General features: G+C 38.2%; 1 protein-coding gene across 2 annotated transcripts in view; it reads left to right on the forward strand.

The window, feature by feature from the left end:
- RPRD1A (regulation of nuclear pre-mRNA domain containing 1A) overlaps nt 1–18,091 on the forward strand; it is a 77,312-nt gene extending 59,221 nt beyond the window's left edge. Inside the window, exons 7-8 of one of the 2 annotated variants that reach the window (XM_082699522.1) lie at nt 14,596–14,793; nt 17,318–18,091. In XM_082699522.1, coding sequence (XP_082555648.1) covers nt 14,596–14,745 — 150 coding nt within the window. In that variant the 3' untranslated portion in view covers nt 14,746–14,793; nt 17,318–18,091. Of the gene's footprint in view, nt 1–14,595 lie in introns of both variants that reach the window. The other variant, XM_082699521.1, reaches the window with a different exon arrangement.
- The last annotated feature ends 8,423 nt before the right edge of the window (nt 18,092–26,514 follow it).

Consider the following 26,514-nt stretch of genomic DNA (forward strand, 5'->3'; position numbering starts at 1 on the left):
CAAACCACTAAATACCTTTATCTGCCATCCCATCTTTTTCCTGGAGATGGCAATACACTTAGCTACTCCCAGTCTCAGAAAGTCTCTAACATGGAATTTTTTGGTCTTGGTAAAAACTAACAAAGCCCTGTACAATTTTTTTTAAAGTCCTGATCAATACTTAATCAACATTTCCTGTCTATCCTAGCAAAGAGCCTCAACAACAGGGTAACCAAAATGAAGTCAAGTATAGTGAATCCTGAGAGATAATCAAAGCTTATAGTTATATTGAAGGCAGAGGCTTAATAAAGATGTGTTATGTTAACATTTTAAGGAAGGCAAGTGAAATACACGTCAAAGAACAAAACTATTTAGGTATCTGCAAGAGCACAAATAAAAAGAGCCAAGATTGTAAAGACTGGTTCTAGAATATAAAAATTATGTCTCAGTACTGTTTTGCATGAGGATAACTAACTCTACCCTCAACACTAATTTGTTCTTTTCTGACCCAAGAATTTACTTATTTTAATTACCAAATATTTAGTTACAATAAAGACTGGTGAGAATGATAAAATGTGAATTTTAAATAGAACTTAATCAAGCAGATCTCAGACTAAGGATGCATATATTAAGATACACAGGGAGAAATTAAATTGCTTAGATATTTGCAAAGATGCGCCTTTGGAAATACTTTGGAAACAAGGTGTCATGGAAATACTACACCACTACATCTATCGTTAAGAAATACTGTTGGGTAAAGTCTTTAACCATCATGCTCAGATGTTCCCTCTTTCCCTTGCTGAAAAAAAAAATCCTAATATATATTTTTATTGGGTGTTACCCAGTCCCATCACATTGTTCTTGGAAAGGACCATGAGGATTGATTTCACAAATGAAAAGTGAGAGTGACTTCTCAAAGCTTTGTTTTCAGAGCATTCTGAAGCCTGGGCTATGCTCAGATTTGCATCCTGCAAATGCTGCACAGCTTGCTAAGTAGAATCCATATTGGGCTTCCTGCTTGATGCATTCCTCCTGCTACAGCAGCTCTCAGCGGATAGGGAGAAAGGGGCTGTAACATGTCAGGCCTGATGCTTGCAGTTGTTACCCAGTTTTTAATGACCACATGTGGATGCACTTGAAATTCTTCTCTTAAGGCTTTTTAAAGAAGTCACTGTCAAGTATGGCCTAAGAGTCGAATTATTAGTAACATCTGCAGGAAAACAGATGCTACTTATATTTAAATATAAATATTTAAATTCAGAAATAAAACATTTAAAGCAACTGGAATTTTAGAAAAACAGTATCTGGGTCAGCCCTAAAATGAGGAAGAACTCCAATTTGGGGGCATTGATTTTCTTAGCTCTTCTTAGTGCAAGATGGTTTTGGTACCATCCCAGAATGGTAATCACAAGTTATATAGTACTTAATTATTTGGAAACTTGTACATTAATTTATTTAATCCCCACCTCCCTATAAAATAGGTCTCCCTGTTAAATAAAGAAAACACCTGAGGCTTAGATAATCTCATGGAATCATTGCCTAGAGTCACATGGGTATTACACTGAGGAGGCAGTACTCACACCCAAATCTTCTGACTTCATGCCCAGAAGTATTGACTAGAGACCTGTTCATATCCAGTGCTCTGCTGGACACAAAGTGTGTTTCACCCTAATTATGGATGTGAAGACTAGAGAAGAGTGTAATAGTATTTAAGTTCAGAAGTAACTAAGTAGTGGCTCAGGAAGTTAGTGTGAGGCTAAAGTAGAAAAAGTTTCTGTGGTAGTGTCTGGTCTTAAAGTAGGTTTTCTAACATGGAGAAGATTAGACAATACATACTCAGTTGTAAAGAAAGGGTTTTCAAAAGGTAGTTCAGAATTCAAGCTAGCTCTAACCCACTTTCAGTCCACACATGACATCACACCTAATGCATTTAGGCTGAAGTACATGGTAATAAAAAGCTTTTGGCCTTTGGGATGGAGACACATGTGTGTATCTGTAAGTGAAATAACACATATAGTTTTAGCAAGTAAAGGACAGAAATGTAGGCCTTGTTAAAAGAGGGAAATAGTTAAGGAGATATAAATTGGCTCAGTGCTACTCCTGCCACGTGCTGCCTGAGAACATTTATTCTAGTAGTTATTTTAGTGTGTGAGTGAAATTCCAAGTAGCACAACAAAGCTGTGATTATATGAATGTTGTTACTTAGAATGAAGCTCTTAAAAAAGGAGTTCATTTAAATAATACTATATAAACAGAATAGGTAACCTGTGAAGAAATAAAAGGTGGCAATTAGCTAATTAAAATTTGGAAAATTGTGATTAAAAGTTGGGAGAGGTGGTTTGAGGAAGCCTGGGGTACTGGGAAACCTATCTCTTGTAGAGTTTTGGATATATAACACACACATTACTAGGAACTGTAGTGTGTACGTAATAGTTACAGACTTACAGGGCCCCTGGGTGGCTCAGTCGGTGGAGTGGGTGACTCCTGATCTTGGGGTCGTGCATTCGAGCTCCACATTGAGTGTAGAGATTACTTTTAAAAAGCATTTATGGGGCGCCTGGGTGGCTCAGTGGGTTAAGCCGCTGCCTTCGGCTCAGGTCATGATCTCAGGGTCCTGGGATCGAGTCCCACATCGGGCTCTCTGCTCAGCAGGGAGCCTGCTTCCCTCTCTCTCTCTCTGCCTGCCTCTCTGTCTACTTGTGATCTCTCTCTGTCAAATAAATAAATAAAATCTTTTTTAAAAAAATAAAAATAAAAAGCATTTATGGATTTATGATGTGTCTCATTTAAAATACTGTAAATAGCTTTTGGCTAAATAGGTGGTTAAGACAGAAAAGAATTTGTAGAAGGAAAAGATGCAAAGTTGGTTCTCTAGTTAATTTAAATTTCATTTGTTCCTAGTAGAAAAGCACTCAGGTAAATTTTTCACTTGATTTAGATCCTCTTTTCAAAAATAATTTTTGGGGTGCCTGGGTGGCTCAGTTAATTGAGTGGCTGACTGTTGATTTTGGCTCCGGTCATGATCACAACGTTGTGAGATCAGCCTGCATCAGGCCAGCCCTTGTCAGGCTCTGCCGTTCAGTGGGGAATCTGCTTAAGGATTTTCTCTCCCTCCACCCTTCCCCCCCCCCAAATAAATAAATCTTAAAAATATAAAAGGTTGTAGCTGAACCATTAATGAAAATATCTGTATTTTCTTATGAATGTTGCATTTCTTAAGAAATGTAACTCTATGTGTAAGGGTTTTAGCTATTCAAATGACTAGAATTGTTTTCTGTTATTATTGGTGTTTTCAGTGTTCATCAACTTTCTAGTATACCCTATATGTGTAGTATGTGAATAGTCAGTAGCATTCAGAGCAGGATGTTGTTGAGTGATCAGGTAGTAGTGAAAGTTCAGTGTGGAGGAAGTAATCTGAGAAAGTTCGGTTGGAGGGCTTGAGATTTAAGCTGGCCCTTATAGGATAGATAGAAATTGGATGCAGATCCGGGGCAGGTAAAAATAATTTGGACAAAGGCTTCTGAAGAGAAATTTGTATCATTTTTGGCTACAGAAAAATTTTGTGTTCAGAGCAGGTTTAATACTACAGAATCCCTCGTTATTTGTTAGTAAATGTTGTGTGTTGCTTTACTGTGTTATTTGGAGGCCGAAGTTGCAGATCGTCCTGCAATATTCATAACAAATCTGCATCAGAATTTAGATAATTTAATATAAATGGTATTCTACAAAAGATCTTGAATAGTTTCTTATTGTATCATCTTTCTGAGTGGTGGTTGTTGTAGCATTTGTTGAGAATAATGAAGATCTATTTATTATTCATTAATTTTGATGAATGTTATTAAATAAAATGTGTTGTGTGGCTGGTGTCAGGCATTTCTGACTTGAGCAGTTTATGCTGAGTTTCCTACATCTGTTTTCTCATCTGTAAAACAGGGATAGTGATCCCTGTCTTTTAATCTTTTGTGAAGATTAAGGTAAGAATGTAGGCAAAGGGGCTTCAGTAACCTGGGAAAATGTTTATTTTGCCCATTAGATTTTTTTAAATAAACTTTTTATCTTAGACGATTTTAAGTTCACAGAAAAGCTATGAAGACAGTACGGAGAGTTCTCGTTATACCTCATATCCAGTTTCCCCTGTTAATATTTTATGTTAGTTATTTTATGTTAGTATGTTTGTCATAATTAGTGAACCAATTTTTATTAACTAAATTCCACACTTTATTCATATTTTTTAAAATTTTACCTAATATCCTTTTTCTGTTCAGGGATCCCATCTGGGTTATCATATTACATTTATTTGTCATGTCTCCTTGGACTCTTGGCTGTGACACTTTTTTTTGACTCTCCTTGTGTTTGATGATCTTGATAGTTTTGGGGAATATTGCTCGGGAATTTCATGACATGTCCCTCAGTTGGGATTTGTCTGATGTTTTTCTCAAAATTAGACTGGAATGAAGGAAGGAAGGAGGAAGACACAGAGGTCAAGTGCCATTTTCACCACATTTTGTCAAGGTGCTTAACTATCAAATCACCTATCAGTGTTAATGTGTCGTAGATCACTTTGTTGAGGCATTGTTTGTCTGGCTTCTCCACTGTAAAGTTAGTTGATTTATTCCCCTTTTCATGCTCTTCTCTTTGGAAATAAGTCACCAGGTACAGCCATACTTTAGGAGTGAGAATCCATTAAACTTTGCAATTATGAAATGCTTTAAATGGACCTTTTTGAAACCTCAAATTATACCTCTTTATATTGAATTCTCTCATAAGAACTTGGAGAGCAGTTACTGCATTGGTTAAGGATGATTACTGGGTTCTTCACATAGTGGAGGGTTGGTATATAGTTCTTCTGAGGGTTGTATAGTCATAGTACCAAAATTAGTACTAGAACATAGTCCCAAAATAGTTGGGAAAATTAGTAATTTCCTAAGGAAAAAAGTTCAAACCTTTCCACATGTAGGCCTTCCTGATTAACTTTCACTGCTTTTTTTTTTTTTTTTTTAGTCCTTTTTAATACTAGGAACATTTCTGCCTTCCGTCATTAGCCTACTTCTCTTTCTTGTGTGATTCTTACCAGGAATGGGAGGGGACATGCCATGTTTTGGTGTATATTAGAATCATAGAATCATGTGGATTCAGTAAATCAGGTCAATATACATTTAATTTTTTTCTGAAACCACGAAAAACAAAGATTGACAGTATCTTGTGTGATGACAGATATACAGAAAATAGAGTGGGGGAAGGGAGAAGCAAAATGGTGTAAGGTGGCTCAGAAACATTTCTATATATGTACTCATAAAGGCCTAATGGGCTCCTGCATGTCTCATGGTTTATAGATAGGTTTTTATTTGCTGCCTCTGAAGCCCAAATCTTACTTCCAGAATGCTAGAACCACATTTCCAAGTGCCTTCTACTAGAAGTCCCAAGGGTAACACACTTCACATACTGAATATTGAACGATTTATCTTCTCTAAAGGAGTTTCTACCTGTCTTTGCTATCTCAGATCATAGCATCTCCATCCAACTACTCATCAAGCTTGAAATCTCATTCTTCACATGAGAACTATAACCAGTCTTGCTAATTTTTCTTACTACAAATTGTTTTTGTCTTTTGAATTAAGGTATTGCATGCACACAGTGTAGTTTATAAAGTGCATTGCTGGGATGCCTGGGTGGCTCAGTCAGTTAAGCGGCTGCCTTTTGCTCAGGTCATGACCCCAGTGTCCACGGGGAGCCTGCTTCTGCCTCTGCCTCTGCCTGCCACTCTGCCTGCCTGTGCTCTCTCTCACACTCTAACAAATAAATAAATAAAATCTTAAAAAAAAAAAGTGCATTGCTGCTTGACGTACAGTGTAGTTTGTGACGTGCTCTTCTACTTCTGGCTTGGTTCAGGCCCTAGTCTGTCTTTCCTAGACATTTGCAGTAAACTCCTAATTAGGATTCTTCCTCAGGTTTGTCCTCTTAAATGTGGCTGTATTTGCTAATGAAATTAATTTCTTCATGTTGCACCATGCTCTGTGGTGGTAGTGAATTGGCACATAGCCTGCCCTTCATTCTCACTGCCCTGCTGTCTTGCTGTTCCCATGTCCTATTATGTTCTACTCACATTTCCTCAATTCTGAAAACCTTTCCTGGTCTATGTAGTGTGGCAGAGTGCTCCATCCTCCGTTTCTGGTGTGTCACAGAAAGTGGTTTTTGCATCTAATGGAATACATCATAATTTATTGTAATATTCATTTTTTGCATGCCCATTAAATTGTATATTCTTCTAGGTGAGGATTATGATTCATCTTGGTGTTCCTAACGTAGTGACTGGTACCTTCTATAGTAGATACTCAAGAAACGTTGAACTGAAGTATGGAGTAGATCAGTTGAGACCTTTGAATTCAATATCAAATAACAGAATGATGAATTTTTTGAAAAAATGAAATATGCAGTGAGCTAGAATCTCAAGTCAGAATACTGTCATCTGTAATGTTGGTATGTAAATTAGTAGGTGTTGTAAGGTACAGGTGATGTATAGAGAGTAGTTATTATACAAGACCAGTGCTCTAATCCCTGAGCTATAGAGCCTCGTGAGAGTAGTTATTATAAACAATGTTTATTTTCTATGGCATTGCTTTTGTTTGACCCTTTTGACTATCACTCATGTTCATCACTGGTTTTTATATAATATTTGCAGTAACAGATTAGGCTTTCCAAGAAGTCAGGTTGGAATTTGGTGGACAGTATTTATATTGTATGAGCTTGGTATTTATTGCACCTAGAATAACACAGGTTCACTCTTATCCTTGAAATTTTTTTTTTAAAGTGAATTTCTTAGTAAAGTAGCAGAACTTGGAATTCATTTCCCATTAAAAACAATACTATTTGGGGGTGCCTTGGTGGCTCAGTTGGTTAAACATCTGACTCTTGATTTCAGCTCTGGTCATGAGAGCAACCCCGACATTGAGCTCCGCTTTCAGCACAGACTCTGTCTGTCTCCCTCTGTTCCTCCTCTTGAGCATGATCTCTTTCTCTTTCAAATAAGTAAAATCTTTAAAAAAATATATATATATATATTATTTGTGGCACTAAGATTCTTAGACTAACTCACAAAGCCTTTTTTTCCCTTTCCTTTAATATTTTTATTGAGATTTAATTCACATACCATTTGACAATGTACAGGGTTTTTTGGTTTTTTTTTTTTAAGAATTTATTTTTAAGTAATCTCTACACCCAACAGAGAGTTCCCACTTATAACTTGCAAATCAGAGGAGTCACATGCTCTACCGACTGAGTCAACCAGGCACTCCTACAGTGTACAGTTTTTAAATATATTTACAGGATTTTGCAGCCATCACTACGATCTTTAATTTTAGATCATTTTTATCCACTCTAAAGGAAACCTCATAACCATTTCCACTTCAATCTACCCCAAGCCCTAAGCTTTGCTCTATAAATTTGGCTCTTCTGGAGATTTCATATAAATGGAACCATACAGTATATAGTCTATTTAGCTAGCTTCTTTAACTTAGCATGTTTTCAAGGGTCTTTCATGTTGTAGCATATATCAGTACTTTATTTCTTTTTCTGGCCAAGTAATATTACATGGTAGAAGTATATCATATTTTGTTTCTCTGTTCATCAGTTGAGAGACATTTGGATTTGTTTTTCCTCCTTTTTGGCTATAATGAATTACTGTGAGCATTCATGTTAAAATTTTTGTGTGGCCATACATTTTCATTTCTCTTTTGTATATTCCTAGGAGTTGAATGGATGGGTTATGTGGTAACTCTGTATGGTCTTTTCAGGAATTACAGACCACTTTACATTTTCATCAGCAGTGTGTGTAAGGGTTCCCGTTTCTCCACATTTGCAGCACTTGTTTCAGTCTTTTTTTTTTTTCTTTTCACTTACTTATTTGAGAGAAAGAATGAGCGTGCACATGGGAGTGGGGGTTGGGTGTGAGAGAGGGAAAGAGCCCGATATGGGGGCTTGATCTCACGACCCTGAGATCATGACCTGAGCCAAAATCAAGTCAGATGTTTAACCAGCTGAGTCACCCAGGCGCCCCTTGTCTGTCTTTTTTATTATAGCCATAATTGTAGGTGTGAAGTATGATCTTTGTGGTTTTGATTTGCATCAAAAGTTTTTCATACTGGCAGGATAAACAGAACTATACGTTTGCAGTAAAAGCAGTATATGTCAGCTTCATATTTATTGCTAAGGGAAGGGGCTTGATTTCTTTTTTTTTTTTTAAGATTTTTATTTATTTATTTGACGGAGAGAGATTACAAGCAGGCAGAGAGGCAGGCAGAGAGAGAGGAGGAAGCAGGCTCCCTGCTGAGCAGAGAGCCCGATGCGGGACTCGATCCCAGGACCCTGAGATCATGACCTGAGCCGAAGGCAGCGGCTTAACCCACTGAGCCACCCAGGCGCCCAGGGGCTTGATTTCTTAATGGTTTTGTTCTGGAGGAATTTTTTTATCTTAAATTTTAAAATTCAAGTTCTTCCCTTTCTTTGAAGCTGAAACAATTAAGAAATTCATTTAGGAAAAAAATTTAAACACAAAATAAATTTTTTGAAAGCTGTTTTTGCAAAATGCAGGTTTAGTTAGAAAAGAATGAGAAGGGGCGCCTGGGTGGCTCAGTGGGTTAAGCCGCTGCCTTCGGCTCAGGTCATGATCTCAGAGTCCTGGGATCGAGTCCCGCATCGGGCTCTCTGCTCAGCAGGGAGCCTGCTTCCCTCTCTCTCTCTCTGCCTGCCTCTCCATCTACTTGTGATTTCTCTCTGTCAAATAAATAAATAAAATCTTTAAAAAAAAAAAAAGAAAAGAAAAGAATGAGAAGATTATGAAAGGGATTTAAAAAAAAACAGTATTGGCTTTACCTATTTTTTTTTTTTAAGATTTTATTTATTTATTTGACAGACAGATATCACAAGTAGGCAGAGAAGCCAGGGTGGGGGGCGGGGTTGGGGGTGGGCAGGCTCTCTGCTGAGCAGAGAGCCCCATGTGCGGGACTCAATCCCAGGACCTTGGGATCATGACCTGAGCCAAAGGCAGAGGCTTTAACCCACTGAGCCACGCAGGTGCCCATGGCTTTACCTATTGACTGACTTCTCAGGTTTACTTACCCTGATACAGTACATGTGTGCCACTGGACCCATAATTTTTGTTTTCTCTTTCATGCCTAGGAGTTTTCGTGGAGTTTTGGGGGGTTTGAGGGGCAATGTTGGTTTACTAATAGAATAAGAAGAGATTTGTTTTTACCAGCTTTGAAGTAAAATGGACAGATAAAATTGTATATATTTAAACTGTACAGTGTGATGATTTGATATATATCTACTTTGTTGAAGTTTTCACCACACTCAGTGTAATTAACACATCCATCACGTCATATAGTTTTGTGTGTGTGATGAGAACACTTAGGTCTCCTTTCAGTAAATATCAAGTACACAACACAGTATTATTAAATATAGTCAAAATGCTGTAGCTTAGATCTCCAGAGCTTATCCATCTTCAAACTGAAGGCTGGTACCCTTTGACCAGCATCTCCCCATCTCTCCCTGACATCTCAGGTTTTGGTAACCACCATTCTGCTGTTTCTATTGAGTTCACCTTTTCTTTCCTTTTTTTTTTTTTAAGATTCCACATGTAAATGAGATCATATAGTATTCATCTTTCTCCGGTTTCACTTAGCATAATATCCTCTAGGTTTATCCACTTGCAAATGCTAGAATTATCTTTTTTCTTACAGTTGAATAATATTCCTTTATATATGTATGCACCCTATCATCTTTATCCCTTCATCTGTTGACAGAAACTTAGTTGTTTCCATATCTTGGCTGCTGTGAATAATGTTGCAGTGAGCATGGAGTGCACTCTTTGAGAATACTGATTTTCTTTCTGGGGTCAGTGTTAGATATTTGTTCTAACATCAGAAAGTCACCTTCTAGCTGTCTTCTTCCCTATTTCTCTCCTGCAAATTAGTTGGCCTACAATTTAGCTCCTATTAACAATCTCCTAATTGCCTTTCACCATAGCTTCCACTGTTCTTGACAGTACCCTTAGGCCTGAACTTCTCCTTGCTTTGTGGTTGTAACTAAAATTGACAAGTTTATGTTCTCTCTGTTTTACTGCCTGCTTCTGTCAGGCAAAAATCTTTTGTGTCAGGGGTCTGTAACTAGGGATGGGGACAACGGTAAACCTTTGTTTGAGTGTTACCTCTGCTGTAGGCGTTCAGCTCTTAGTAAGAGTGAGGAGGGGTGTAGCAGCCCGTTTTCATCTCAGCTTTCCCTTTCTGATTAGATCATCACCTCCCGAATGGGGTGCAGGGGTTGTCAGTGTCCCAGTATTCTTGGCTTGCCACATCCAAACAGAGCCTCTGTTTCACCAACAGAGGCAAAGAGTGAAGAGCCCCTGGGCCCTTAACTACACTATCCTGAGGCAGCCTTAGCAACAGGTAACTGGGGGCAGCATCACAAATGCTGATGCCTTGCCCCTCTCAGGAAGAAAGCCCTCTGGGAGCTGCCAGGGAGTGATTCTTGTGTTCCTGCAGTGGTCTGAGGGGAGTCTGCCTTGCTTAACTGGGAGTAGGCAGGGAGGGAACATCTTGGTTCACATACCACAGATGCTCGCCTTTCCAAATGTATTTTTCTGGAACAGATATTTCTTCATAGGTTCTTTGCCTTTAGGATCATTTCCAGAAACTTTAAATGGCTAGTATGGTTTTTAGAAACTGTTTTCACCAGGAGGTGGGTCAGTTGAACTCCTCAGGCTGTCATGGAAGTCAGTCTCCTCTAGGTCAGTGGTTCTGAAACAACAGTTTGAATCTTTAATCCCCTCTTAACTCTCCCCCTACATGGATCCTTCTTACTCTCCTTTGGCCCAACTTTATTTTCTTTACTGTATTCATATCTGAAATAATATTTATATGTTTTTTGTCTCCTTCCTCCTGAAATGTTAGCTTTGTGGAGGCAGGAGACCTCATTTCTTTGTTCATTTTTTAAATGGTGTATCTCCATTAATAAATTTATACTTGCCATATATCAGGGACTGCTGTGATAGCATTTCTGTAAAAGTGCTGTGAGATTACATTCATGGTGCTGTGATGATTTTGATCTGAGAGAAGTACTATTATTGTACATCAAATCAAAGTAATACATCCTCTTGTAAGCATTGTGGCTGTACGAAACCAACCTGTGGAATCTTGTAGCCTCTTTCTAGACCACCTAGTTGGGTAATTTAAGACTTTCAGGGCTATGGCCTGGGTCATGTTATCAGATAGATACCAGGTTTCATCCACCTTCTTCTTTGGGCTACATCACACAGCTTGCCACAGGTCGTTAAATCTTTTGGGTAGGAGATTCTGCCTATGACAGTAGAGAAAGCTTTTGACTACTACATACTTTTCTTTCTATTTGGGAAAAGTGTGACTTCACATGTGTATGAAAGATAATAACTCTTCTCATGAGATTATTGAGAGAATTAAATGAGTTCTATTTTAATGCGTAGCATGTAATGGACATTCAATAAATGGCAGCTTTTTATATTTTTATACTTTTATATTTGCCAATTTTTTGTTTGCAGTAGATACCAATTAGCTGAAGGCTTTTAGTTGCCAGTATCATTTGAATCAAATTTTTATTGAAGAACAACCTATGAGGATGCTAGAAACTAGAAATTAGGGTGAGCAATAATAACCACTAAAGGTACATAAGACATTTCTCAAAACATGTTCTTTAGAAGAGAATAATTGCTTATGAATATGTTTGAACAGCATCTCAATATATCATGCTGACCCCAGAGTGCTTTATGTGGCTCAGTTGGTTAAGCAGCTGCCTTCGGCTCAGGTCATGATCCCAGCGTCCTGGGATCGAGTCCCACATCGGGCTCCTTGCTCCGCAGGGAGCCTGCTTCTCCCTCTGATTCTGCCTTCCACTCTGTCTGCCTGTGCTCGCTCTCTCTCTCTCTCTTACAAATAAATAAATAAAATCTTTAAAAAAAAATGTTTTAAATTAAAAAAAAAAAAAAAAGAATGATTCAGCGAAGAACAGTGGGACAGATGGAGAGTAGTGTTTGCCCCATACCAGTGTGTTTTGAGAAAGAAATGTGCTAAATGTGGACATGTGTAATGAGATCCTACTGAGAAGTATGCATCTAGAATGTGAAATATTCTGGTGGTAATCTTTTGTGTGCCACTCTGAGGTACTATGCTGAAACTTACTTGGTGTTCCAATGTGTATCACTGGTGAAGGGGATAGGGGTAGGGGAAAATCATGCCTTGAGATTCTAGATTTCTCTTTTACTCCATCTTGATCTTCATGATAAATTAGAGATGCAGGGACATGTAGACATGGCAAGAATTGAAATCTCTCTTCTGTACCCAAAGCTATCCTTGAACTTTTCCAGCCTTGCCTGCTTTGCCAGCTACTGTGCCCAGTTCCCTGTGCTTCAGAATTCTCCTCTCCCCCATTCCCTTAGAGCAGCTGAGTTTTAGTAATTCTTAAAAATCCCTTTCCTCACATGTGGTTATTCTTTAAAGGAGGAGGCTCAGTCATGCAAAGAAACCTCACAAGTTGATTTCATGTAGTTAGAACTAAAGAAGTGGCTCAGAACTCTGTATTAGCATTCTTTTGGGAACTTCTACAAAATTCATTAACTCTGGACCCACTTCCATAGATTATTCTCATTTAATTGATATGTAGTAGGACTGAAGTACTCTTGAAAAATCTGTTTATTCAAAAATTTCTTAGCTGAATTTTTTAAAAGATTTTATTTACTTATTTGACAAAGATCACAAGTAGGCAGAGAGACAGGCAGAGTGGGGTGGTAGGGGAAGCAGGCTCCCTACCAAGCCAAGAGCCCAATGAAGGACTCGATTCCAGGACCCTGAGACCAGGATCTGAGCCGAAGGCAGAGGCTTTAACTCACTGAGCCACCCAGGTGCCCCTCTTAGCTGATTCTTATGTACAGAGTTGAGAAACACTAAAGTTAATGGCTTTTTGTGGATAAGCCTTCTGCCCAAAATGAAAGCTTATCAGTAAATTTTTCTGTCTTGTTTATGAGGTCAGCCTTGGTTATTGGTTAGAAGGAGGGAGAAAGTTCTCATCTTTTCTAGAAGGAAGAATACCCATTTTCTAGATTCCCTCTTTCACATCTCACCTCCACTAGGTGATGAAGCATAGAAGGATTCTCCCTTTCCATGTGGAAGTCTGGCAACTGCAGTTAAAAGGAGATTCCCAGTGTAGAGAATGAGCTGTTTCCCTCTGAGCCAAATATGATTTTGATTGGTTTCCAGTCTCTGAGTCTTTGGGCCACTGTTGGCAGGCTTTCCTAACCTTTTTTTGGGCCATTGCAATCCTTTGGTGGTCTGGTAAAGCTTTGGACCCCTTCTCAATTTCAGTTTTTTTTTTTTTTTATTTATTTTTATTTTTTTTTAAGATTTTTATTTATTTGACAGACCACAAGTAGACAGAGAGGCAGGCAGAAAGAGAGGGGAGGAGGAGGCAGGCTCCCTGCTGAGCAGAGAGCTCGATGTGATGCTCCATCCCAGGACTAGGATCATGACCTGAGCTGAAGGCAGAGGCTTTAACCAATGAGCCACCCAGGCGCCCCTCAAGTTCCGTATTTTAATGTGGAAAGTAAAAGACATAGCATTACAAAGGAAACCAATTATATATAAAATACAGTTGTTGATATAATGAAATTTGTATAATAAAATATGCTTCTTTACTGAGACATTAAATAACATTTAGTTGGTCTAATAACTACCATAATTTCAAAGTCATGATAAATGTAAACAATATTAAGACGTCTGGGTGGTTCAGTTAGGCATTTGCATTTGGCTCAGGTCATGATCCCAGGATCCTGGAATCAAGTCCCTCATTGGGTTGCTTGCTCAGCAGGAGTCTTCTTCTCCCTCTGCCTGCCACCACCCCGGCATGTTCTCTCTCTCTCTCTCTTTCTCGCTGTCTGGCAAATAAATAAATAAACAGTATTCAAGATAGCTTTAAGAACATGTAATATAACATTGTAGCCACTCATTTCTGTTGGAGACAAACTCAAAGATACTGATAATACTCCTGTGGTTTGTTGCCAACATTCACAATAGAAAATAATGTTCAGTTTAGGTTTGTGAAAACAGATATGTGATTTTTCTTATCCAAGCTCAAAGGTGCCCTAAAATCTTATATGTTGAGGGTAAGTTTATTAATATGGTAGTTTTCTTTTCACAGATGTGTGACAACTGTTTAAGATTGTGGGTGGCTCCGTCAATTTAGCATCTGACTCTTGATTTCAGCTCAGATAATGATTTCAGGGTTGTGAGATCAAGCCCCGAGTTGGGCTCCATGCTGGGCATAGAACCTAAGGTTCTTTCTCCCTCTGCCCTTTCCCCTTCCTGCTTGTGCTCTCATACTCTCAAAAAAAAGGAAAGATAAAGATTGTGGTTTTTCATAAAAATAGTTTACCTAGCAGTATATTTCCAAAGTCCCTCCTTTGATCCTAATGCTAACATTGTAATCATCCTTTCTTATTCAGCATTAACTGAGTGTAATACCAGATTTTATGCAGAGTATTAACTAGATTGTTCTCTCAACTCCAGGAATGCTAATGAAAGTGGTTTGATGTTACAGGAATACAAGCGCAAGTTAGCCAGAGTTTCCCTGGTGCGCAAAGAACTCAGGTCCCGGATCCAGAGCCTGCCAGACTTATCCCGATTGCCCAATGTCACTGGAAGCCACATGCACCTGCCCTTTGCCGGGGATATCTACAGTGAAGATTGATGACCAGTCTCTTTCCAAGGCCCAGGACTTTGCAAGAAATGGAGACAGGTTAGGTGGACAGTCCTGTAGCATTATTTTTGTATATGGTTGAGAGAATGACTAACAAAAGAAGTGACAAGTAATTTATAAAATTGTTTAAAATGTTGGTTTGTTTACTATTTTATTGGTAAGTTAATATGACTTAGTTTAAACAAAGTGATGATCTCTGTGTATTAATAAGCTCACAAATAGTGATTATTTTCAAAAAATCTTTTTGTAAATTTTTTTGATCCAGGGCCTTGTGAGAAATTCCATGTTTCTATTTCTTCGTGTATTTTCAAATATTTTTCTTTATTTTCTTCAGTATGTAATCACTGTAAAGTATGTAATTCCTAAAGGGTGAGAAGTAATCAAGAGTTGGTAGAGATTTTATTATGGTATAGTTAGGACTTGATTGTAGAAGTGACTAAATGTTCCAACTTAATCTTTACCCTTCTCCCTGACCAAAATATCAGTTCTGTGCCTCTTAATAACTTTGATTCCTTATTCCCTAGAGGTCAGTAATTTAACACTAAAGTAAGGGTCAGATTAAAGCTTAGAGGACTTTTCCACAGTAGTCCTGTAGGGGTTCCATTCCAGCTGCCAGTGTAGAATAAAAGGAATGTTAAATAGGGACCCCCTCGATCAAACTGTTTAGAATTATTTGAATAGATTAATATGGAAATGCTTTGGAAGTGTTGTAAAATTTGACCTTCTACCAAGAGGACAACTTTGATTCTGGAACTGATTGCTATTTTCAAATCAGTCTCCTTTTAACATAATGAATCCCTTTAACATAAAGCCATCTAGGGGTTTAAAAGAAATAAAATAATGATACTTTTATTATTTGCTTAGCCATTTAACTTTTAAAACAATAGTATTTTTAGCTCTAAACTCTCAACACAATAATCCTTGAAGTTCAGTAAAGTAACCTGGAACATTTTTAATGTTTCCTTAAAGTTTTTGAATGACTGTATATTTGGAAATTAAGCAGTGCTACACTACAGGGTAGATCTGGCAAATGCTATATTTGTATATTTAGAATTACCAAAACAAATGTACTTTTACCTTTTATTTCTAACCCTGTGTGTTAGAGCAGTTGCATGCTCTCCTGCTTTCTTTTTAAATCACATTGTTAAGCTGTGGATTTGTACTCAATAATGACTTAGGATAAACATTATTTTCATTCATTACATATTAGACATTTTTCTTTTACTTGTAAGCAGATTCAAGCTAGATAGTTAATAAAACATCTGTTAAATCCCACAAGCCAATTATGTCTCACTAGTCTGAATGGCTTCACTCTTTTGTTCTCAATATTAGAAATTATAGTTAAAATGAATTTATATGTGAAGGAGAAGGCAAATATTTATTTTCAGTACCCAGTAGTTCTGAAAACAGTGCTTTTAACCGTTTGACCTCTCTTCAAAACATAGACACATATTAGTAGTCCCCATACATATATGGCTTATATTCCAGTCTTCTAGTCAACTTTGGGACTCTGGGCACATTTTCTCACAGAAACAATAGTAGTTAGGTTCCCTGTAAACACTATCACAGAAAGCTCACCTGGGAACCTAATCCACTTAACCACGAGTGTACTTAACTTGTAATGTGGTTGACAAATTACTAATAGATCCTGACCAGCATTTGTAATATCACTCTAACTAAGGAAATGGTGTGCAGCAGCCAGACTCACACATTGAGGTATATGTCTGTCTGTCTTGTGTACCTCTGTCCCTAGGTGTAGGATATGTAAGAAGATTTAGCATGGGGGTAGTGGGGTAACCAGTGCACAATTATAAAAACCTAGTTAATACCTGTTAGAAAAGTATACCATGTAAGTTAGTTTATCTTGTTAAAGTGAAAGCAAAAACTTGTATATTAATTTATTTTCAACGTCTTGATCTTATTTATGATCTGCTAAAATGGTGACTTACCCATTCAAAATATATTTTTTTCCATTTAAAACTAATTTATAAACTATGTACTCCTGGGAAGATTTGAATTATTAGAAGTTTGTTGAAATATTTTCACCATTTAAGACAGACTTCTGACTTAGGTACTGATTTTAATGCCAGTATCTGTTCTAAATATTTATGATAAAAATGCATTATTTTTTTAAAGAGCTTGATGCGATTTGTGATAAGTGATAGTACTCAACCTGAATCCTACCCCCAGTCCCACCCTTTGACCAATCCTCCACAAACCTTTAGCTGTTGGTTAATTCACTAACTGTAAACACAAATACTATGGTCTGGTTTAGAAGTTATCTTTTCAGCCTTACAATAGTTAACTTGGTAAGCCTTAGCAGCAAATCGTCTTCCTTTCTAAAAGGTAGACTTAGATTTTCTCAAGAAATGGGGTAAGATAGGGTACTGTAATACCAAATTGTAAATCATGAGCATTTTCTCCACTGTGTATGTACATGAGGCAAATCATGCATCTTTGAGTGCAGTTTGGCCTGGCCCCTCGAGAGAAAAGCATGTCACCACACTTGCAGTAGGGGTACTGTGGTTTGAATGGATACCATCACTCTTTTCTCCACAAACAGTGCAGAGAGCTGTCTGGAGTGGCAATTTGAACAGCTTCCCTGGCGTTCCCTCTGCTCCTTCCATCACTACAGTAAGTAAAATAACCACCTGGGGGAACCCGGGAGTCTGAGAAAATCAGCTGTGCTCAGTAGCCAGCCTCCCCCTCTAGGAAAACCAGTCCAGATGCAGCTATTTTGGTCCCTCTTCTCACAAGCACTCTGAATCAGGGTTTTTCTATAAGAATTCCTTCAGAATCAGCAAAAGCTGGGATGACCTGGTTATCTTGATTTGCAAAATTAAAAGAACAAAACTAGGTTGTCAGTTGTCACTGCAGATGAGCAGATCGTCAATTAAAGTAGAGTTATTGAACTGGCTCTGAGAAAAAACTCAAAAGTACAAATTAATTGGAAAGTTAGAATGCCCTTTCTGAGTTTTCCATTCTAAAAATTTGTATTATATGAAATAAAATAAAGCTACAAAACTGCTTTGTATTCTATTAAGAAATAGCTCCTAAAAGATGTAGTCTTGTTTCATAGTTGTTGCACTATATCAAAGCTTTTTAAAGTGTAAACCCAGTTCTTCTCTGTATAGAAAGGGAGCATTGTGTTACTGAATTTATTTATACAGAGCATTTGTTGCCATCTGTAATTCCAGCCATCTGCACACGAGTCTGTTCTGAGGTGGCAATAGCACATGGGAAGATGAAGTTTCCCTGTTTATTTACCCCTTTTTCTTTGCCTGTATCTGATGACAATATAAGATGTTCTTAATAAAGTTTTATGTTGTTTTTGAAATGTGTAGATGATTTCTCTGAATCTGGTTAATTGAATGTGGGGTAGGAGGGGACAGATCAATGGGCTGGGAAGGAAGCAGAGTACTGGAAGTACTCAGTGACTTTTTGGTGGAGAAACTGTTAAAGGAGATTCCTTTGGCTTGGCCAGTGGTTCCCAAACTTGAGCGAACATCAGGATTATCTGGAAGGCGATTAAACTACTGATCACTGGGCCCTGCTCCCAGAGCTTCTGGGGTAAGGCCTGATAGTTTAGATTTTTGACAGTTTGATGCTAATGCCACTGAGTTGAGGGACCACATTGTTGACAACCACGACTCTAGACGGCCTTTGAAGTCCATGATGTACTTCACAATGTGTAATTCCAGGTAAGGAGAGAATAAGATACGGGTTTTGTAGCTCATTCTTCAACAAATTCCTTATGGGGAGAGAATGAGATCACCTCTTCTTTTGTGGCCTACCATACAGTAATGCCGCAGTGCTTTTGCATGAATAGATTCATTTGGTACTTCGCACTTCAGGAGCACAGGTCTTCACCGCATCTTGAATTTAAAACAGAATTGGGGAATACTAAAATCTGTGGGAGCCTCTAGGGCATTATTTGCCAAACTTCGTTGAGAAGACTCACTTGGGACATTTTCAGAAAGTGCACTTAACTACTGAATCAGAATTTTCTGTGATTCTTATTGTCTAAAAATTGAGGAAATGTCCTCTGACCACTGTTCCTGGTTCTCTATTCCTGTAAGTCTTCTGGTCACTTTATCTGAATCCAGGTGCTTCCCATTCCCACTCCAGTTTTCCCCCTTTGAAGTAGCAGGTTTTATACAGTGGAACCTATATCCAAAGATACTGTTTCAGAAGATTTGGGATCTGGGGCACCTGGGTGGCTCAGTGGGTTAAAGCCTCTGCTTTCGGCTCAGGTCATGATCCCAGGGTCCTGGGATCGAGCCCCGCATCGGGCTCTCTGCTGGGCAGGGAGCCTGCTTCCTCCTCACTCTCTGCCTGCCTCTCTGCATACTTGTGATCTCTGTCTGTCAAATGAATAAATAAAATGTTTAAAAAAAAAAAAAAAGATGTGGGATCTAGAAGTCTGCATTTTAAGCAAGGTTCCCAAATTATTTTGATGTGCTTTGAGAAATAGTGCCCTACAAATCAGTTATAGTCTATACTAAACAATAATGTAGTTCACACATATGTGGTACTTAAGTGCCCATCAGGAACTGTTCGAAGCACTTCATATATTCTTTGCAATAGATACTCTGATGATCCACTTCCGCACAGAGGAAACTAAGACACAGTGTAAATTCTTTGTGACCCTGAACAGGTCAAATGGTGAAGCTGGGATTCAGATCCAGCTCCAAGTTCGGTCCTGAGCCTGTGCTTCTTTCTTTTCTTTTTCTTTTTTTTAATTTTATTTATTTATTCTGACAGAGAAAGATCACAAGTAGGCAGGGAGGCAGGCAGAGAGTGAAGGGGAAGCAGGCTCCCCTTGATCCCAGGACCCTGAGACCATGACCTGAGCTGAAGGCAGAGGCTTAACCCACTGAGCCACCCAGGCACCCCTGAGCCTGTGTTTCTTAACCACTACACGATGATGCGTATCACGTGGATACATTATGTAGCAGCTCCATGATTATCAAATCCACGTTTTTCATCACGTGTCAAGTTAATAGTGAAATTTTAACATTACGAGTATGAAAGTTAAAAACCAGCACTACTGGAGGGGGCTTGTCAAAGGATGTTACACCCAGGTTTGTTTTTGTTTTTGTTTTTATTGAGGTAAAATACACGTAACAAAAAAAAGAACACATAAGAAAAAATTTACCACTTTTAAGCCTAACTCTGGTGTTAAGTACACTGATGATTAATATTGTTACGCAAGCATCACCACCATGAATCTTTAGATTTTTTTTTTCATCTTCTCCGGTGGAGACTCTACCCATTAAACTATAACTGCCTATTCCCCAGCCCCTTGCAACTACCATTCTACTTTCAGTCTCTAGGTACCTCATAAAAGTGGGATTGAAAATATTTGTCCTTTTGTGACTGGCTTATTTCACTTAGCATAGCACCTTCTAGGTTCATCCATGTTGTAACATGTGTCCTTTTTTTTCTTTTTTTTTAATTTTACCTATTTATTTGACAGAGATCACAAGTAGGCAAAGTAGCAGGCTCCCTGCTGAGCAGAGAGCCCGATGTGGGGCTCGATCCCAGGACCCTGGGATCATGACCCAAGCCAAAGGCAGAGGTTTAACCCACTGAGCCACCCAGGCACCGGCGTGTGTCCTTTTTAAGACTGAATAGTATTCCATTGTATGGATAATGCCACATTTTGTTAATCCATTTGTCTGTCGATGGACACTTGGATTGCTTCTACATTTTGTTAATATTGCTGTGAATGTGGGAGTACAAATATCTCTGCAAGTTTCTGCTTTGATTTCCATTTGTTTTTTTTTTTCAAAGCAGTACTTATTCACATCAACAAAATAGAGTTAGAATGAACTATTAATATCTATATAGTTAATATCAAATCTCTTGAGATATACAGAGATTATTCAACTGCATGTCTTCTCTCAGAGTTGACAGGTTTAAAAATGACAACTTTTAGAATTGCCCAAAGCTTACTTTCATTTTTAAACTAGCATATTTCTTCTAAATTAGTGGTTCCATAGGCCAACAATATTAGCCTTAGCTGAGAACTTGTTAGCAGTGCAAATTCTTGGGCTCCAGATTTACCGACTCAGAAAAATCAGAACGTAGGGACCAGCTATATATCTTTTTAACAAGCCCTCTTGGTAATTCCGACCCACAATCAGGTTCCAGGCTTGCTTTGTGCATCACTGTTCAGGCATCCAACACTTTACCTCAAAGAGATTTCTTCGTCTGTATGAGAAACCATTAGAGGGAGTGTTTTGCTCCAACAAAAGCAACTGTTTAAAAAAAAAAAAAAAGCGTGCTTTCTTGACAAGCCAAGAAATGCTTTTCATCTATCTTCTTTTAAGTTTTAAAGAACCCCACTCTACAGTCTGGCGAATTCTTCCTTATTTCCTTTCTTGGTCTAGCACACGTCTTGCAGTTTGTCAGAGGTGTGTAAAGTGACGGAGAAATTGAATGCAGTCTGGGGTCAGGTCATCAACTACGGGATCTCAAAGACTCACTAGCCCTTGGTGTTGTGAAACCACCACAGGTATAGCTATTTTTGTTGCTGAAATCCCTGTGATTTTATTTCTAACTGTTCAATGACATCAAAAATGGAAAGTATTTTTAGTACTTTTGTGGTAAAGATAATGATTATTATCTTAATAATTGACTTAAAGTGGAATGTAAAATGAGTTTTAGAAATACATTTCACATTTGAATTCCATGCACCGTGGAAAAGGTGATACAAAACTGAAATTTTGAATTTAAGTGAAATTGTTATGCAGAGCCATTAGCTAATTCAGATATTCTAGAAAAATTCAGTTGTGCTGGTATTGTTTGGCTGAGTTTATCATCTTTTAAAAACCCCATTTCTGGGGCACCTGGGTGACTCAGTCGTTAAGCGTCTGTCTTCGGCTCAGGTCATGATTCCAGGGTCCTGGGATCAAGCCTCACACCAGGCTCCCTGCTTGGCAGGAAGCCTGCTTCTCGCTCTCCCACTTCCCCTGCTTGTGTTCCCTCTCTCACTGTGTCTCTCTCTGTCAAATGAATAAATAAAATCTTTTTTAAAAAAAGAAACAAAAAACCCTACTTCTTTGTTCAGGAAAAGGTTTCCTTTTACTTACGGAAATACAAGTCAAATGAGAGATCTTAAGAGGTTTTAAATCAAATACAGTAGTATTTATTGTCTCCTTTTTCCAGCCCTTGATATTTAAATTACAAAATCTTGTACTTTTGTGGGATCACGTTAATAGAGTGCTACTGATAGTGTTTGACTTCTTAAAATCTCTTTGTGTATTAATAATAAAAATAAATAAATGTGGGGCACCTGGGTGGCTCAGTCGTTAAGCATCTGCCTTTGGCTCGGGTTCATGATCCCAGGGTTCTAAGATCAAGCCCCGCTTTGGGCTCCCTGCTTTGGTGGGAAGCCTGCTTCTCCCTCTCTCACTCCCCCTACTTGTGTTCTCGCTCTCGCTGTGTCTCTCTGTTAAATAAATAAAAATCTTAAATAAATAAATAAATAAATAAATAAATAAATAGAAGCGGGTGGGGGGGGCTCTTTGTATAACCCAGTTACAACTGCCCTAAGGTGGGAAGTGGTGTGGTGCTTTGGTTATATACTGCAGCTGGAGTGTGCTTAATGGAGGGAAATTAAACTCTTTTCGTTCTTCTCTTGAACTGGTGTTTGAGCTATGCAGGATCTCGATGAGCTTCATGCCCAGGTCCTTTTCCTATCTAGTTAGTAGCGCTAATTACTCCAGCCTGAGCAAATGTCATTATTAGCGCTTAACATTCTCTCCATTTGAAGTGTGCTAGTCTCCATGTCTCGGCTAGCATGATGAAGAAAGATCTAGTTCCTTTATCCTGGGTTTCTTGTTTTTGTACCCACTGATGGACAGAATGTTTACAGTTGTGGTGAAATTTTATATCAATAGCATAAAGCTCTTTCTTTTTTCCAGTTGGGTGTAATTTTCCCCACCAGGAACCAGTAAAAAGCTAACTGCTAATGATGGAACTTCTTGACTGATTAAAGTATAATTTTTTCTTATGGCATAGACTTTTTTGATTTTTTTTAAGATACTAATCTTAAAATCTCAAAGCATGTGACTTGAAAATATTTAAACAGAAAACCTATCTTTTAAAAAAGATTTTATTTATTTATTAGAAAGCGAGAAACAGCATGAGCAGGGGGAGGAGGCAGAGGGAGAGGGAGAAGCGGTCTCCCCACTGAGTAGGGAGCCCGACTCTGGGCTTGATCTCAAGACCCTGGGATCATGACCTGAGCTAAAGGCAGACACCCAACTGACTGAGCCACCCAGGTGCTCCAAATCTATTTTTTTTTTAATATAAAGCATTGTATGAATTTTTTTAAAGCTCTATATTATTTAAAGATTTTATTTATTTATTTGACAGACAGAGATCACAAGTAGGCAGAGAGGCAGGCAGAGAGAGGAAGGGAAGCAGGCTCCCTGCTGAGCAGAGAGCCCAATGTGGGGCTGGATCCCAGGACCCTGGGATCATGACCTGAGCCAAAAGCAGAGGCTTTAACCCACTGAGCCACCCAGGCATCCCAAAAGCTCTATTATTTAAATGAGTCCAAAAACCCTCATAGTTCTACAGTGAAAGAACTGTTAATTTAAATAACCCAGAGTAGGGCGCCTGGGTTGCCAGTCAGTTAAGCATCTTGCTTCAGCTCCCTTTGTCTACTTCCTCTCCCTTTGTCTACTGCTCCCCCTGCTTGTGCTCTCTGTCAAATAGAAAATAAATCTTTAAAAAATATAAAACAAAATAACCCAGGACAGGGCTCAGTCAGTTAAGTATCTGACTCTTGATTTCGGCTGAGGTCATGGTTTCAGGGTTGTGGGATGGAGCTCTGCTTCAGTCTCCACCTTCAGCACAGAGTCTGCTCAGATTCTCTCTTCCTCTCCTCTGCTCCTTCCCCTGCTCAGATGCATGCTCTCTCTCTCAAATAAAATCTTTAATCCAGGGCAATAAGTACGCAATTTTATTTTCAAATGCTACTCAATCATAGTAATAGATGAAAAAATATTTACTAGATATATATATTTTTAAAGATTTTATTTATTTGACAGACGGAAATCACAAGTAGACAGAGAAGCAGGCAGAGAGAGAGGAGGAAGCAGGCTCCCCGCTGAGCAGAGAGCCCGATGTGGGGCTCGATCCCAGGACCCTGGGATCATGACCTGAGCCGAAGGCAGAGGCTTTAACCCACTGAGCCACCCACGTGCCCCTCAATAGATATATTTTTGACAGCTTAATACATTTGAGTACACTAATGAAGTTAGATACAATGAGGAGATGTACTAAGTGCTTGCTTGTTCTCATTGTACAAATTTTTTTTTTTTTAAGATTTTGTTTATTTATTTGACAGAGATCACAAGTGGACAGAGAGAGGCAGACAGGGAGAGAGGGGGAAGCAGGCTCCCCGCTGAGCAGAGAGCCTGACGCGGGGCTCCATCCCAGGACCCTGGGATCACAACCCAAGCCAAAGGCAGAGGCTTTAACCCACTGAGCCACCCAGGAGCCCCTCATTGTACAAATTCTAAGTAGTTACTTTTATTGTAAAAAGTTAGTGCCAGTAATAAGCATCATTTGCTTAAAATATTCCTGTTTCATGTTTGCTTTCAACTTTAATTTGGTTTCTATTTTTGTTATGTTAGTCAGTGCATCATATGGATGTGAAAGCTCACATACTAATTGAGGTTATTGAAATCCCCCAGGTAAAACTGGCCTGAGTGTTTTTCTCTCATATATTTAAGTACTGTAGTTTTGAGAGAAATGCTTAGAATATTAGCATATATGGTGAACATATATTAAGACTGATTAGAAAGTTTATAAATTCTTTAGAATAGAATTGGTATGCCAGCAATATTTTAGATAAACTATTTTCTCTAATGAGGACTTTTATCCTAGACAAGATGGTGCATCTTAGAGGTATCCTTGAAGCTCATGGACATAGCGAAGTTTTTACTGAGTGATATGAGGAAACAACACAGTACTTACCAGAATCTTAGTGGAGGAGTATGCTCCCTACAAAATCCAGAAGCCCATCTTAGAGTTTTAAACAGAAGATTGAAGGTAGCCATACTGCTACCCAACCACTCCTTTATATTCCAGTTGTACAAAAGTCAGGTATTTGATCAACCCAAAGGCAGAAGTTTGAGGACATATTTAAAATTCAGAAACATGGCTTGTACTAACTTGGAAATGCAACATAAAACTGATTTTAAAAAGATAAAAACTGTAACTGGTAAATAAAATTGGTCTGCTTTTGGCCATAATAAAAGATAGTTTTAGATCTAACCTAAAAAACTTCTATTTATCTCTTCTTATTAGTCACAATTATATTTAAATGCCAGGTTTCCTAGTTAGTGTTTTCCTGAGGGTATATGAAAAAAGTAGCTTGTATTTTAGTTCGCTAATACTAACAGTGAGAATTTAGATCTATACCCTGTAAATATTAATTCCAAGATACTGAAACAAAAACCCAAACATAGATAAGTAATACCATTATCTAATCCTTACATGAGTTTTGTGTGATCTCTTCCTAAGTTCAGAATGAAACAATAAAATAACTTATCTGAAACTAGTATGATTTAATGATGAGTCTAAAGATTATATATATCTAAAAGTTAAGGATTTAAAGACATTCTTTACATATTGTAAATTAAATATACATTTGTTGGGTGTGTGTGTGTGTGTGTGTGTGTGATTGTAAAAAAATGTTCTCTAAAAAGCTAATTGGTCTGAAAAGATAAATTTAAAATATTTCATAGCAAAAAAAAGTGCTTAATGAGATTGAATTGAATATATTAAAAACCATATACTTTACACACTTGTACCACTGCATTCTCTTTTGTCTATTAACTTTATGGACGATTGATAATTGTACCCAAGATTTAAAACTAACATTTTGAGATGCCCAATTTATAAAAGAATATGTTAATTCCAAAAGTGTTGCTATAGTTTCTGTCTTTGAGAAAAGTAAAATGTGGTTTGGAATTATTCCAAAGCAACTTGGGTATAAAAATCTTGCACTTACCACTATGGATTAATCCACTTCAGGAAGACACAACTGAGGCTGGAAGGACCCCTTGTGCATAATTTTGGAGACTGAACCATTTGGGTTTTCTGCATTTCACAAAATGAATCCATACAGCAGGATTCCCTTAATCTCCCGTACTCACATGTCACCCTAAGGAATCAATGCCAAAGTCTGTCACTTGTTAGAACACCAAACTGGGGGCGCCTGGGTGGCTCAGTTGGTTAAGTCTTTGCCTTTGGCTCGGGTCATAATCCCAGGGTCCTGGGATCGAGCCCCACATCGGGCTCTCTGCTCGGCAGGGAGCCTGCTTCCTCCCTCTCTCTCTGCCTGCCTCTCTGCCTACTTGTGATCTCTGTCTGTCAAATAAATAAATAAAATATTAAAAAAGAAAAAAAAAAAAAAGAACACCAAACTGTCTTGAATTGAATATGAACTTAAATAATTAGACTGAAGGTATATTAAGACAAGTGTTGATAATGTTAAACAAAAAAGTTATTCTAACACTTGTCAAAAGGGTAAGAAAGGCTTTTTTTTTTTTTATTCAGGACTTTTGTGATATGTATCAAGACTATCCCAACAGGGAGAGAGATGGGGCTCAACTCGGAAGATGTCAAAGACAGCTTGGGTTTTATAACCAAGGAACAGAATTGGGGTTAATGAGGTGGAAAATTACTAAGAGGAGACATCAAAGGCGAGGGGATTCTTGGTGAAGGCAGGCCACA

This window comes from Mustela nivalis, assembly GCF_964662115.1.
Source record: "Mustela nivalis genome assembly, chromosome: 14".
Taxonomy (NCBI): Eukaryota; Metazoa; Chordata; class Mammalia; order Carnivora; family Mustelidae; genus Mustela; species Mustela nivalis.